A 15,315-nucleotide genomic window follows, 5' to 3' on the forward strand; every position below is an offset into this window, starting at 1 on the left:
TATCACGTAAAATTGATTTACTGTTGGTAAATCTTTTTGCTGGTAACTAGCAATATAGTGAGAATGCAAGAGAATGCGAGAGAATGCTGGTACTAACAATATGATGAGACTTTTACTTCAATATTATTTAAAATAATACAAATGTTTATTTATGAGAGGAAAACAGACTTGACTATTTTAGCGAAAAGTTGAGTTAATATTTTGATACATCAGTTCAGTTATTTTGACGGTCATTTTTATTAATATCCCTAAAAAAATCAAAATTTTAAAAAGACCCCTGTCTTCCATTTTTTTTTAAACAGGCACTGACCGCCAGAATTACGGGCGGCCCATTCCTCTAGTGAGGCGCCAGCCCTTGGGGCGCCCCACTAGGCCTGTGAGGCGCCACCCCCCCAGGCGCCCCATGGTAATTTTATTTTTAGAGATCTTAGTGTTTTGATTTAAATAATTTTGTGAAAAAAAAGTTTTCTTATTTAGAGTGTATGCCAAAAAATAAAATATTTGATATATTTACGAAGTGATGTCGTAAATTTTTATAACGTTAATTTTTTTAATTTTTATTTTTTTGGTGAACTTTGATTTTATTTGTCAGTTGGATATCACAAGTCTAAATATAACACTAATAAGGACTTGGCCTTTATTATGGTTTTTATAATATATGTATAATATACACACATACACATACACATACACATACACATACACATATACATATACTAGTATTTTGATTTAAATAATTTTGTGAAGAAAAAGTTTTCTTGTTTAGAGTGTATGCCAAAAAATAAAACATTTGATATATTTATGAAGTGATGTCGTAACTCTTTATAACTATGATTTTTTATTTTTTCAGTGAACTTTGATTTTATTTGTCAGTTGGATATCACAAGTCTAAATATAACACTAATTAAGGTTTTTATAATATATGTATAATATACACATATACACATATACATACACACACACACATACACATACACACACACACACAAAAACATACACACATACACATATATACATATACATATACAAAGCTACATATATACACATACTATTTTAGTAGCTCTAAACTACTATTTTGAATAAAGGCCAAGTCGTTAATTAGTGCTATATTTAGACTTGTGATATCCAACTAACAAATAATATTAGTATACACATACACATACACTTTTGCTTTGGTCCATAATACAATTATAATTTAATATTAGTTAGTAACAAAAAAAGGTAGAAAATTACAATTCATGCAACATATATACATATTGCCTTTTGTACACATGCAATCCCATGTGATAAAACATAACATATACTCCTCTGAATCCAATACAATGTTTGTATAAAAGTTATGTCCTTACCACTTAGTAACCATGTGATCAAGGTTTGGACCGAAATTGCCAAAATGCTTGTTTATGATATAGTTTGGACCGAAATTTCATACAAACTAAGGCGTATTAGATCCAAGATACCAAAAAAGGAGCTCCCATGTGATCCATGACATGATGCCTCTTGGTTAAAGGTTTCCAACATATTGCATCTCCAATAAGAATCCATTGATTAACATATATGTGCATACATAATAGGGAATAAAAATTCTCCTTTAAAATTTTCATCCAAAATTATAAGAAAATATTTATATATAAAATTAGTTGAATCTGTCTAGCTTTTATACGAACCATTGAAAATCAATTTCGTAAAAAAAAAATATTGCATATTATATGAATTTACGATGGCTCTGATACCAAATGATAGTCTTAATAATTCATGACGTGTTTTGCAATTAAAAAAACACAAGCAATCCAGAATCCGTAAATTCAAAATAAAATAGCAAAGTAATTTAAATCTTACAGTTCTGAAGTGCAGACATCTTTAGGCGGAAGCGTTAGTACTGATCTTCAACGGTTTTTCTCAGATCTGATGATGGAGACCTTAGGCGTTTTCTTTACCTCTCACTTTCAAAAAATGGTCCACATTACACTAATTATTTACATTATCTTAACAAATCAAGCATGCATGCATTAATTAATAATTGACCTAAATAAGCAATAATAAGCTAGTAACAGAAAAGAGAAATATATATATATATATATATATATATATATACATGACTAAGCTTAGCAAGATAGAGAGGAGAAATACAAATTAACTTCAAAGATCTCAGATCCTAGCTCCTTGTGCACAGAAATCAAAATGGCACTGCTGGAAGGAGAGAGAGAGAGAGAGTATTAATTGATCAAAACGGCGCTGCTGGAAGGAGAAGGTCTTTTATATAACCAAAACCCTAGAATAACCTTTCTACACGGATTTTTAAGTAAAAAATTCGTGTAGCTCTCTCAAGGCTTTCTATACTGTTATTTAAACAAAAAACCGTGTACAATTTTCACCTTTCTACACGGCTCTTTATTAAACGTCCGTGTTGCTCTCTCAAGCTTTCTACACTGCTATTTAAACAAACATCCGTGTACAATTCTTACCTTTCTACACGGTTCTTTAATAAATATCCGTGTAGCTCTCTCAAGGCTTTCTACACTGTTATTTAAATAATAATCTGTGTACAGTTCCTAATAAACGTCCGTGTAGCTCTCTCAAGGCTTTCTACACTGATTCTTTAATAAACATCCGTATAGAGATCCTACAGATATTTCGGGTTTCTAAAAAATTACAATTTATCAACGGTTTTTAGGTAAAATTATTAAATCCGTGTACAATGTGCAGTGTATAATGATCATTTTTGTAGCAGTGAGTTCTGCCAGTTGTCAGATAAAAATCATTTAGTGGTTGTTGAATCATAACCCAGTAGTCCTGTACCGTGACTATATATAAATCTAGAAGTGTATCCCTAGCTATAAACCTGCCAAATTAATCTCATTCAAACGTGGACAAATTGAAAGAGACTCCTCTATCTGTCTAAAGCCTTTGGCTCTCTGCTCCAAGTCCAACACTACATTCGAAATCTCGATCTCTTTTTCTCTTTGACCACACAATTGCACCATAAAACAAAACCTCAAGGCTCAAACCAGAAAGCAGAGGTCCAAGCAAATTAATTAAGGAGGAGAGAAAGAGAGACGACGTGCAGTTCAAGATGGGATCAGAGCCTCCTATGCCACATGTGCTCATGATCTCCTTCCCGGGTCAAGGCCACGTCAACCCGCTGCTCCGTCTGGCGAAGCAGATCGCAGCCAAGGGCGTTCTCATCACCTTCTCCACCACTTCCGACACTGGCCACAAAATTATCTCCTCGTCTGATCATGTGGTCTCTGCTGATGATGGGGTCCCGGTCGGCAATGGCCAACTTCGTTTCGAGTTCCTTAACCTCAATTGGGATAAGAATGACCAGAAGCACGTTCTTGAAGAGAGCATGCTCAACCTGGATACCCTCGGTCCAGCTGCCTTTGCCGATTTGATCAGAAAACAATCAATGGCCAGACGACCGGTAATCACTTGTCAAAAATAAAACTATACATTTAGCTGACTTTTTAGTTAAAACTATACATCGTGTTAATTAAGACAGCGTTTCTACTTTCTTTCTTTTTTCAAGGTTACGTTGGCCTAGGCCAACAATATATTGATAAAAAAAAAAGTTTATGTACAATAATTATTCACAAGAAAAAGAGAAAAGGTAAACGAAAAAAGGAAAGCTCACTTTCTACCTTCAAAAAAAAGTTTCACGTACACTAATTATTTTAAGAAGCTGCTAAGGGTCCTAACAGTTTCACACTAATTATTTCAAGCCAACGTAACTCACTTTTCATAGCATAATCATAGTCATGAACTGCTCCACTACAGTTATTTCTATGATATTGTTATACTAAATATAAAGCCTAATTAATTAAACTTGTGGAGATTTCAGGTAACATATGTTGTCAACAATCCGTTCATCCCGTGGGCGGTTGATGTGGCTACAGATATGGGCATTCCTTGTGCTGTGCTCTGGGTCCAGTCATGTGCCGTCTTCTCCACCTACTACCACTACCACCACGGTTTGGGTGAGTTCCCGGCAGAGACTAACCCCAACATCTCAGTTTGCCTCCCAGGAATCCCCACCATGACTCCCGAGGAGATCCCATCCTTCCTTCTCCCTTCCAGCCCCTATAAATCCCTCACCAAGGCGATCCTTGAGCAATTTCGTAATATCAATAAAGCTTCGAGGGTGTTCGTTAATTCTTTTACCGAGCTTGAGCCAGAAGCCATCGATGCCATTTCCAAATATGCTCAACTCATCCCGGTTGGGCCCCTTGTAGAACAGGAGGACAACTCTGGGTCTAACCTGCGAGGCGACCTAATTAAAGCCACTGACTGCTTGGAGTGGCTCGACAGACAAGCACCTCATTCAGTAATTTACATCTCCTTAGGCAGCATAGTTACTTTAACCAAAGAGGAAATGGCAGAGATGGCTCACGCGCTAACAACCAATGGGCGACCGTTCTTGTGGGTTGTAAGGCCTGACTGTCGTGAACTTTTACCACAAGGATTCCATGAAGAGGTCAAGGGAAGAGGCATGGTGGTAGGATGGAGCCCACAAGAGAGTGTGCTAAATCACAGCTCAACTGGTTGCTTTCTGACACATTGCGGTTGGAACTCGGTATTGGAGACTTTAACAGCAGGTGTACCAGTCATAGCGTATCCACAATGGGGGGATCAAGTAACCGACGCCAAGTTCTTGGTCGACATTTATAAGGTTGGAGTAAGACTAAAAGCGCCGGTGCAGCGTAATGCTTTGCATGCGGCAATTGAGGAAGTAATGGATGGGTCAGGTGCTAAGGGGATGAAAGAAAATGCTGCGAAATGGAAGGAGACTGCCAATACAGCAGTGGCAAAGGGTGGGTCATCTGATCGCAATATTCAGGCCTTTGTCGACGAGGTAATGAAGAGGGCTGCCGGTGGCGTTCATAGCTTTCTTCAAGTTTAATTAGTTAATCAATTTGGCCATTGTTTCCTACAAATAATCGGTGTTAATTATTGATATGCACCAAATATTTCTTGAGATTTCTAGTAGCAGTTGTTCAATCTCTTCAGTGCAGTTAATGGTCAATAAAAAATAAATGTGTTCATTGGCATCATAAAAAGGAACTGTGTTGAGTTTTGATTTTGAATCAGTAAAAATTTATTCAAATATGCAGCTGAGAGTAGAAAAAAAAAAGAAGAAGAGAAAAGGAGAAATTATTATCGCCTATGAGGCTATGACCTTGGGCCTGGAAAAGAAAATTTTGGATACATAACCCCAAAGTTATATTTGCATCTCAGAGAACTGTAGCTTCTTATGAGAAACCTTACTATTTATTAATTTGTCATAATTTATATTATTTGGTTAGGCAAAAGACTGTATTTTGACTTCTTTATTTTATAACTCATTGGTATTAATTATTTGTACAATGTTTATCGCCACTTGATATTACTACGATACAAAAGTGCATATGCGAACAGTGAGCTTAATCAAGAGTAGATATGCAAATACTAAGTTTCAGTGGTTTGTGCTGCAAAATACTAGCAAGTGAAGCTGATGGAAATGCTAATTTCAATCAAACTGTGTCGCAGGAGAGCTTCGTTCTCGTAATTAATGACATGATATATATATACAGAGTATGGCTAAATTGCTACCGGTAGCACTTCGACCTAAGTGCTTACAAGGTCATATATATCTTCGTATTTGATGTTTAAACAACAAATCCAAACTATTAGATGTTTAATCTATATTAAAATGTACTTGGAGACCAAATTTTACATTTTTTGATTTTTTTTATTATTTATTAAGATGGTTTGAAATCAATGTTTTTAAATCAATTTTACATTTCTTGTTTAGAGTTAATGCCAAAAAATAAAACATTTGATATATTTATGAAGTGATGTCGTAACTCTTTATAACTATGATTTTTTATTTTTTATTTTTTCAGTGAACTTTGATTTTTCACTTTGATTTTATTTGTCAGTTAGATATCACAAGTCTAAATATAACACTAATTAAGGTTTTTATAATATATGTATAATATACACATATACACATATACATACACACACACACACACAAAAACATACACACATACACATACACATACACATACACATACACATACACATACACATACACATACACATATATACATATACATATACAAAGCTACATATATATACATACTATTTTAGTAGCTCTAAACTACTATTATGAATAAAGGCCAAGTCCTTAATTAGTGTTATATTTAGACTTGTGATATCCAACTAACAAATAATATTAGTATACACATACACATACACTTTTGCTTTGGTCCATAATACAATTATAATTTAATATTAGTTAGTAACAAAAAAAGGTAGAAGATTACAATTCATGCAACATATATACATATTGCCTTTTGTACACATGCAATCCCATGTGATAAAACATAACATATACTCCTCTGAATCCAATACAATGTTTGTATAAAAGTTATGTCCTTACCACTTATATAGTAACCATGTGATCAAGGTTTGGCCCAAAATTCGGCAAGTTGGGCTCAAATTGCCAAAATGCTTGGTTATGATCTAGTTTGGACCGAAATTTCATACAAACTAAGGCGTATTAGATCCAAGATACCAAAAAAGGAGCTCCCATGTGATCCATGACATGATGCCTCTTGGTTAAAGGTCTCCAACATATTGCATCTCCAATAAGAATCCATTGATTAACATATATGTGCATACATAATAGGGAATAAAAATTCTCAGTTAAAATTTTCGTTCAAAATTATAAGAAAATATTTATACATAAAATTAATTGAATCTGTATAACTTTTATACGAATCACTGAAAATCAATTTCGTAAAAAAAAAAATTATTGCATATTATATGAATTTACGACACCACTTCATAAATATATCCAAATGTTTTATTTTTTGGCATACACTCTAATCTTGTTTAGATCAAAATTATTTAAATCAAAATACTAGTATATGTATATGTATATTTGTATATGTGTGTCTGTGTATATGTGTATGTCTATGTGTATGTCTATGTGTATGTATATGTATATATTATACATATATTGTAAAAACCATAATAAAGCCCAAGTCCTTAATTAGTGTTATATTTAGACTTGTGATATCCAAATGACAAATAAAATCAAAGTTCACTAAAAAAAAAAAATTAAAGTTATAAAAATTTACGACATCACTTCGTAAATATATCAAATATTTTATTTTTTGGCATACACTCTAAATAAGAAAACTTTTTTTTTCACAAAATTATTCAAATCAAAACACTAAGATCTCTAAAAAAAACAAAAAAACAAAAAAGAAAATACCATGGGGTGCCTGGGGCGGTGGCGCCTCACAGGCCTAGTGGGGCGCCCCAGGGGCTGGCGCCTCATTAGAGGAATGGGCTGCCCGTAATTCTGGCGGTCAGGGCATGTTTAAAAAAAAATGGGAGACATGGGCATTTTTAAAATTTTGATTTTTTTTAGGGATATTAATAAAAATGGCCGTTATTTTGAAAACTAAATAAATAGAGAAGTGATAACAAATAACTATACTCTTTATCCACATAGTTTATCTACATCAAACAAATATCTTTGTACTTCTCTCATAAAATGTTTATACTTGATAATAAAAATGTTTATACCTTTCGTTTCCAAAATTGATACTTAAAAAAGGACAATACATTTATTTAACCAAGTATTAATTTAGATTTCTTATGATTTCAAAATAATTCGTAATTTTGATTTATATTTTATTATAACAAAATTATTGAGTTCAAATATGCAATCATGTCATATCAAATGAATTTTAGTTTAAATAAATTTTGTTTTATATTTTATTGGTTAAAAAAAAACATAAATAGAAAAAGAAAAAAAGAAAAAAGGAAACAAAAAAAGCACAAAAAAAAAGTCGGTCCGGACCGGACCCGTACCCGCCCGAACCAACCCGTGGACCCGTGCTACCCGGGGGTTGAGCCGGACCAGGGTAGGGTTTTTGAAAATATACCCGTGCTACCCTACCCGAGCTACCCGCGGACCCGAGAAACTCGTGTTCGTGCCAACCCCCTGCCCTCGCGGGTTTGACCCGTATTCACCCGGTTCGGCTCGTTTTCAATACACTAGTGGGGAATGAACATAATTAGATACCCTATAGTAACACAAATTTTGAGTTTAGATCCGGATTGTCAAATATTTTCTGACACAGGATCCATACATTATATCTTGGACCGGATTGGCCAGGATTCTGATTGGACGGTTTTGATGTACAAAAATTAAGCTACTTCAGACGATACCGATGATTATGTAGTTGGGGAATGATCATACATTGAACAATTGATCTGTCTGAAGTGGTCTGTATAGCAATTGATTTCAGTACGGATTTGTCAATGAAAAATTTATTGGGTCCTACATTTAGTGACTTGCTAAAAAAGTTATCACAGAAAGAGATACAATGAACCACTATTCTTTTCAAAAATGAATTGTTTTCGCATTCATCAGGACTTGGGTAGTTGGACCATTTAAGGCAAGGCATTAAATATCGGGCATATTATATCTCCCACCTAAAATTAAGCTGATTGAGGGAACTTAACACCATGTTTGGATGGAGAGTAGAGGAAGGAATAGGAGGTTAAGAATAGAAGGGAATGAAATGGAATAGAAAGGAAGATTAACATATTTAACCTCTTCGTGTTTGGATGATTAATGAGAGAAAATAAATGTAACTTTCATTTCCGTCTTATTTTTTGTTTGGTTGACTAAAATTTAGGAGGTTAATAAGAAATTCGGTGACTGTTGTAGGTTTGAGGAAAAAATCTTGTATGAGAATTATATATGTAAAATATAGGGTTAGGCATTTGTGTTATTTTTTTTAAAAATATTTGTAACAAAATTTTTTTCCATCCGTTACACCCTAATTTGAAAGGGAAACCGATTCAAGGTTAAACCTTTCACCTCTTATACCCTTCACCTCCGATATAATTTTAACAACCAAACACGATTCAACAGAAAGTTTTTGTTTCTTTCCATTCCCTCCCTTCCTCTACTCTCCATCCAAACAAGGTGTAAAGGGAAAAATGGAGAGGGAGAGCGAATAGAAAGTTGTTCAGTACCGCTGAAGCTTTCCAAAACACTAGAACCTCACCTCCCCGAACCCCACCGCCTCAACCATGATCTACTCTCCCTACTCTGCCTCCTATGCCTAAGTGACTGCCTTCCCCTTCCCCCAACCCCCAGCAACCACCCCTCCTTGCCCACTTCAAAACACCAAAACCACCCCGGTAACCACTCCACGGCTAGCCAACCCTTCCTACTACACCTCTCCTCATAGCCCTACCACCCTGAGGTTCCCGCCATCTACTGCATTTCCGGAGAGGAGAGGACGATGCTTCCGCTGTTGCAAGAGAGGACACACCTACTGTTAGTGTAATAATCTAGAAGTCAATAATACGATAATTTATCATAAAACTTTGTTCATGAATTGGATGATTAATATCATTTTGTTGCCTTGAGTATTATTGAATTTATGAATCATTTCGAGTTCATGACTGAAATTGTGAAACTCCATAATATAGATGATATATACTCTTAAAAGGTCACTGACCAAGGTAATTAGCAGGAACACTAATTACCGCGATAAGGTTAGTATGTGGATTAAAAGATGGTTAAGTTTTACAAACCATCTAACACGAGATGTCATTTTAATCACATAGATACATATTCTAGAAACATGGTATTTGACAGACACCGAATGAAACATTAAATAGAATTGTGTTCGTGTCATTTATGTTTTCATTCAGTGTCACGTTCTACAGTATGAGGTATTTATCGTTCCCACTGAGAAATATGTATGTGTGATTGTTATCTACCGCTGTCCGTAAAAAGCAGTCATAACGGTAGCTTTTCCATATGTATAGCTTAGCTGAGGAAGTGATAGTTTATCAAGAATACTATTTGTCCCTCGTATCTCTATATGAGCTATAGCATCACTGGGCCCCTTGATAGAGTTAGATTATCTGCTAGCGGTATAATTACAAGAGTAATTATATTTGATAATCTGATCAAGATCAAGAAAAGATTCAGTTAGCAAGGATGACACACATCTACCTTGAAACTGATCTGATAGCTATGAGACAGAAGAACAGACACAAGTAAATTGTTTACTGGATCGTGATATTGTACAGTACAACATCATCTGTGTAATTGGATGGTCATGATGTGTTGCCAGATGCCACCCATGATTATAGAAGTTAAAACAGTTTTAACTCTATTTACCAACATAACACAGATCCTATTGGGTCACACCATATAGGAGTTAATCGGAGAATCTTATTGTGATTGATTATAAATTGGTTATGATCAATAGTAAGATGGTTATAATTAATTATATGTGTTATAATTAAATTATAAATGTTATGTAAAAATAACAAGCAAAAACATTGGTTAATTTATAAACGTGTGTGACACGTTGTATAAAAGTTAACCGGTTAATTTATAAATGTGCAGGACACGTTGTATAAATTACCGAAACAACAAACCGCAAGAAAATATATATAATTGTTCAGAATAATTATACGAATATTATTTGTATTCGGGCCGAGGGCATTCGGGTCTTTTCAGATTCTTCTTATCCGCATGACATGTCATCGATCCTATCCAGATGACACGTCATCGATACCGAAACAAACAACCGCAGAAAAATATATATAATTGTTCAGAATAATTATACAAATATTATTTGTGTTCGGGCCGAGGGCATTCGGGTCTTTTCAGATTCGTGCTTATCCGCATGACATGTCATCGATCCTATCCAGATGACACGTCATCGATCTTATCCACATGACATGTCATCCTTATCCATTCAATGGCATATCTTGTAAATAGGCATAAGTTGAGGGGTATTTCGATCTTTTGCGAACCTCCTCAAAAGCCTATAAATAGAGGGGTGCATGTAGAGAGAAAAATCGCTAATTCACTCATACCGTTTCGTGTCGAAACGGATCGGTATTTTCTCTCTTTCTCGGTTTCTCTCCCAAATAGTGTTTCGGTTGAGAAAAGAAAGTTATACGTAGTTGACGTATAATCTTGCGGGTTGTTGTGGAGTATATTTAAGGGATCGATGAATAATGTTTTACCGAATTTAGCGGTATGTCAGTTTTGCATATTGATGAAACTGAGCAACCGAAAATTCGTGTTTACGGGTTTTCGTCTTTTTCCCCGTGAATAGTGTTTTGCAGAATTCCGCGATTTACGGTATTTCTGGCAGAAGAAATAAACCGCTCTCCGGTTAGTCCTGGTGGATAACCGATAGAGGTATCACACGTGTGATACTCCGAGTCGATTCCTTCCCTGGCGAGGCTCTACTTGCTCGGTCTGCATTCCAACTGTGATTTGGAAACAAGGTATAAATATGCTATATTAATCTATTTAATTGGTAAGTAGATTAAAGTTTTAGAAATCAATCATGGAGTAGATCTGTAAAAGGATTAAATTGGGTTTTGATGCCAAAGGAATACTGAAGGTGGAGCGCCTTGGAAAGTTTCCTGACATACCCCGTTTAATCCTGAGCTTAAGTTGGCCGTAGAAATTTTTGTTCTACGGTCATTCCACACCTTGGTCATGTTCGGCAACGAAGATTAGAGTGTTGCAGCTTAAGAGTTTAAGCTGTGCTAAGGAGGAGATGTTCGGCTAACAAAGGCTTAGAGTAATGAAGCTTAAGTGTATAAAGATGCTAAAGTAAGGCTCTAAGGAGGCACTTTTTCCTAAGCCTATGTTTTTTTTGGCTTAAGAATTTGCTCTAAGGAAGCTTAAGAAAGGTGCTCTAAGCTTGTCTAAGGAATTATTGTTCGGCTAGCTTAAGCAACTAAGAAAGCTAAAGCCACTCTAAGGAAGCTAAAGCCTTGTTGCCGAACATGACCCTTAAGCCTAAACGGGTTTTGGTTATAGCACCCCGAAACTCCAACACCTACGCCATGTGTCCTAACCCGGTCAAGTGCGGCCGATGTTGGGAGGATGGTCACCAAGGGAACAAGTGCACTAAGGATGGTCCGGTCAGGGGACAACCAAAGAAACCAACCAACCTACACAACATGACCCTTCCCCTCTCCCATACTAAGCCTTCCTTCAAGGATCTCCTTTCTGGCCCGTACCCGTCTTCCCCTTCATTGCTGCCAGACAATAGACCTGAGAAGATCACATGCTTTGTTGATAGAGATGAAGCCTATGGGGTATAGATGACCAAACTAGAAAGGGGAGTTATCCTCTGTGTAAGAAACCGGGAAGAGGACCTTACACCTGAGGAGGTCCTAGCTCTTGTACTGCAATCCAACCTAGTCTCCGCTAATGAGATCTCCATTGCTGGCCTCAACATCAACTCATTCCTCATCATCCTACTAGCAGGACTGTCCCCGGACACGTCATCAAGGCTACCCCAACAAAACAATGGGAAACATGCATCACATATCAACAATGGAGCCCATACCATGCTGCATCAGTCATCAACCCAGCATACAAGGTCCTGCTCGAGTTGGAGGTCCCCATTAATTTATGGCGTGAGAAAGAAGTTGTAAGGGCGGTTAGCTCCTTTGGCTTGTTCCTTGGAACAGTGGAACAGAGGAACTCAGTCGACTTCTTTGGCTGGACGGTTGCTATCGCCACTGACGATCTAAGTAGGATCCCCAAACGAATCACATTCATGGTCGGTGGGTTCAAACACAGAGTGGCGGTCAAGCCAATTAAGATAATACAAACCCCTCTTTATAGAGAGGAGGACCTTCCTCATCGGCCACCGATCTACTCCAGGTAACCGGAGATAGATGACACTCCTCAAGCAACGAGTGAGGAGATAATAGATGAGTTGCGCACACCCAGGAAACTCATGCTTGAGTTATGTAAGGATAGAGACATCCTCTCCCTAATACGAATTAGTTCTGCTAACGTAATTTTTCTAGTTCTAAGGATAGACGAATTAGTTCTGCTAATACGAGCCGTATAACTTATACTTGGCACACGCAACATGTCATTATACCGAATCCTATCAAACTTTAGAAAGATATTCATATGATGGCATAGTCTATCATCATTAGTTATCTTGCTAAAAAATGGGCGATCATCTCCTGCAATATCTGCCGCAAGTTCATTGGATTGTTTTGCCAAAGCAGGTGGAATAGCCCCATTGAGTTGGTTGCTGCTCAAATCTAAATATCCCAGGCTCTTACAGTCACCAAGCCCTAGTGGTATCGACCCAGTGAAGGAATTATTTCCAAGTATTAAAATGATAGGCCTAAATTATATACATATTCGATCTGATTTTTATCACAAAATAATATCAAATATCTTGTATTTTGAATATAAAGTGAATAGAATATACCTAGGATCAAGTTACTGCGTTTGTTTGATTTTAATTTGCAGAAAATGAAGAAAAACGAAGAAAAATGCTCAGTGCAAACGCACGGTTTACGATACAGCTGCACTAAGTACTTAGATGGATTTCTGGATGCGCGCCAATTTTAAAAAGGTATAATAAGATATTCATCAAAATCCGTGCGGACGCATGGATTACGATGCGGCCGAAATCTGGACGCACAGGAAAAACCGAGCCCAGTGCGGGTGGCCTGGCCGCACTGTAGTAGAACGCATAACTGGAGTCTGAACTTAAAATAGCCATAACTTTTGACTCGTAACTCCGTTTTGGGCATAAGACCACTTTTTGGAAAGCTAGAAAGAAGTTCTATAGCATGAGAAACTAAAAAAGGAAATTTGGAGTCAGTCGGATGCACTAAACTCGCAGAAAGCCAAAATTACACGTTTTCAACACGGTTTCTATTTTTGGCGCACCAAGGACGAGTTTTGATAGCCAAATGTGGACAAGGCAATCCTGGGAAACAATCCAAATATAGCACCCACTAACTCCACTTCCTAGCCTCTTAATTGGACATAGTCTTTGGCTATAAAAAAGGGAGTTCATTCTCCATTTAAGGCATCTCTTCGCAAAGATCAATTTCATCTCTCAAAATCTCTTCTTCACCAATACTTAGCGTAAAATTCTGTAATCAAGGAAGCAATTCAAGGAGGAGGAAGAAGAAGATTTCAAGAAGAAGGCAAGAATAAGGGTTATTCATCTAGATAAGGGTGTAATATATTTCTCTATTTAATTTCTCTTTATTTTAGCCAATCTTTGTAATGAATCTTTTGTTGAATTCTTGCATCTCCATGAGAGGCTAGTTTTCCTCTCTAGGGGTTTAGGTCAATACATGAACTTGTTTAATTCTATTTTATTCGGATATTTGTTTTTGTTATGATTGTTTTATGGGATTTGATGTTAATTTCTGTGATTTATCATTTGCGTTAATTACATAATTAGTACTTGAATTGTTGTATCCCGTTTTGGATTCGAAAGAACCAAAATTGACTGTGATCAATAGGATAGTACCAAATTATGAATGCAAATACTTTAGGTTTAGATTAAGATTGTAACCAATTTAATCTAAGCCGGAACTATAGAAATTAAGGTTAGGAACTTGGTGAATGACCTAACCGTGAAGCCAAACCCTAATTAGGACATCTAAAATCGAATCGGGTATTGGTATGATGGACTTAATTGTGAAGTACCAATATTTGAGGAGATGAGAGACTAACAAGAGCTTATGGTCTAGGTAGCTAGGGTGAAGGACCTAATCGTGAAGTCCGAATTACTTAGACACGTTATTAATTCACGAAAGTGACCCTTAATGACATATTAGGTTAGAAACCTCATCAAATCATACATGAACTTAAACAAATACCGAATAGATATAATTAACAAAGGACTGTAGACCAAATGCCCCTAGATCTTCCAATTCTTGAAAGCAACCAAGATTCGATTTTACTTTCCTTTTTTACTTTTATTGTTTTAAACCTCCTCTTCTTGGGTATTGAACCCAAAACCTTAGGATTGTTAGAAAAAAACTCCCCATTTAATTTTACTTTCTTTCACAAATCTGAAACGAATCGATAGAGTTAAAGATTAGTATTTCCCGATTTCCTTGTGGATCGATACCCAAAGTACTAGAATGATAGGTTGTGCGCTTGCAACTAACCTTTCTTTGAGTATTTAGGTTTATAAATTTAAAGGCATAAAAAGTATAAAATAATCGCAATTCCCTATCTACAAAATACTCAATATAAAAGCACAAGCTTTTCTAGCTTACCAATCCAAATGGGCATCGACCTGATCAGGTATTGCACCTGTTAGATTATTGTAGTCCAAAAGTAGATTTTTGAGTAACTTGAGGGATGACAACTCAGCTGGTATCTCACCATGCAAATTATTCTGCCACATTATAAGATCCTTAAAGTTGGAGAGGGTGATGTGTTGATTGTAATACAAGTAATAAATCCTAAAT

At 36.1% G+C, this 15,315-nt stretch overlaps 1 protein-coding gene across 1 annotated transcript; it reads left to right on the forward strand.

The window, feature by feature from the left end:
• The first annotated feature begins 2,981 nt into the window (after positions 1–2,981).
• LOC144575961 (gallate 1-beta-glucosyltransferase 84A24-like) lies at positions 2,982–5,048 on the forward strand. Its single transcript, XM_078326232.1, has 2 exons — positions 2,982–3,424; positions 3,842–5,048. Exons 1-2 carry the CDS (start codon positions 3,074–3,076, stop codon positions 4,898–4,900), a joined length of 1,410 nt encoding a protein of 469 aa, XP_078182358.1. The 5' UTR covers positions 2,982–3,073; the 3' UTR covers positions 4,901–5,048.
• Positions 5,049–15,315: the final 10,267 nt, after the last annotated feature.

This window comes from Carex rostrata, chromosome 24, assembly GCF_964058835.1.
Source record: "Carex rostrata chromosome 24, lpCarRost1.2, whole genome shotgun sequence".
Lineage (NCBI taxonomy): Eukaryota > Viridiplantae > Streptophyta > Magnoliopsida > Poales > Cyperaceae > Carex > Carex rostrata.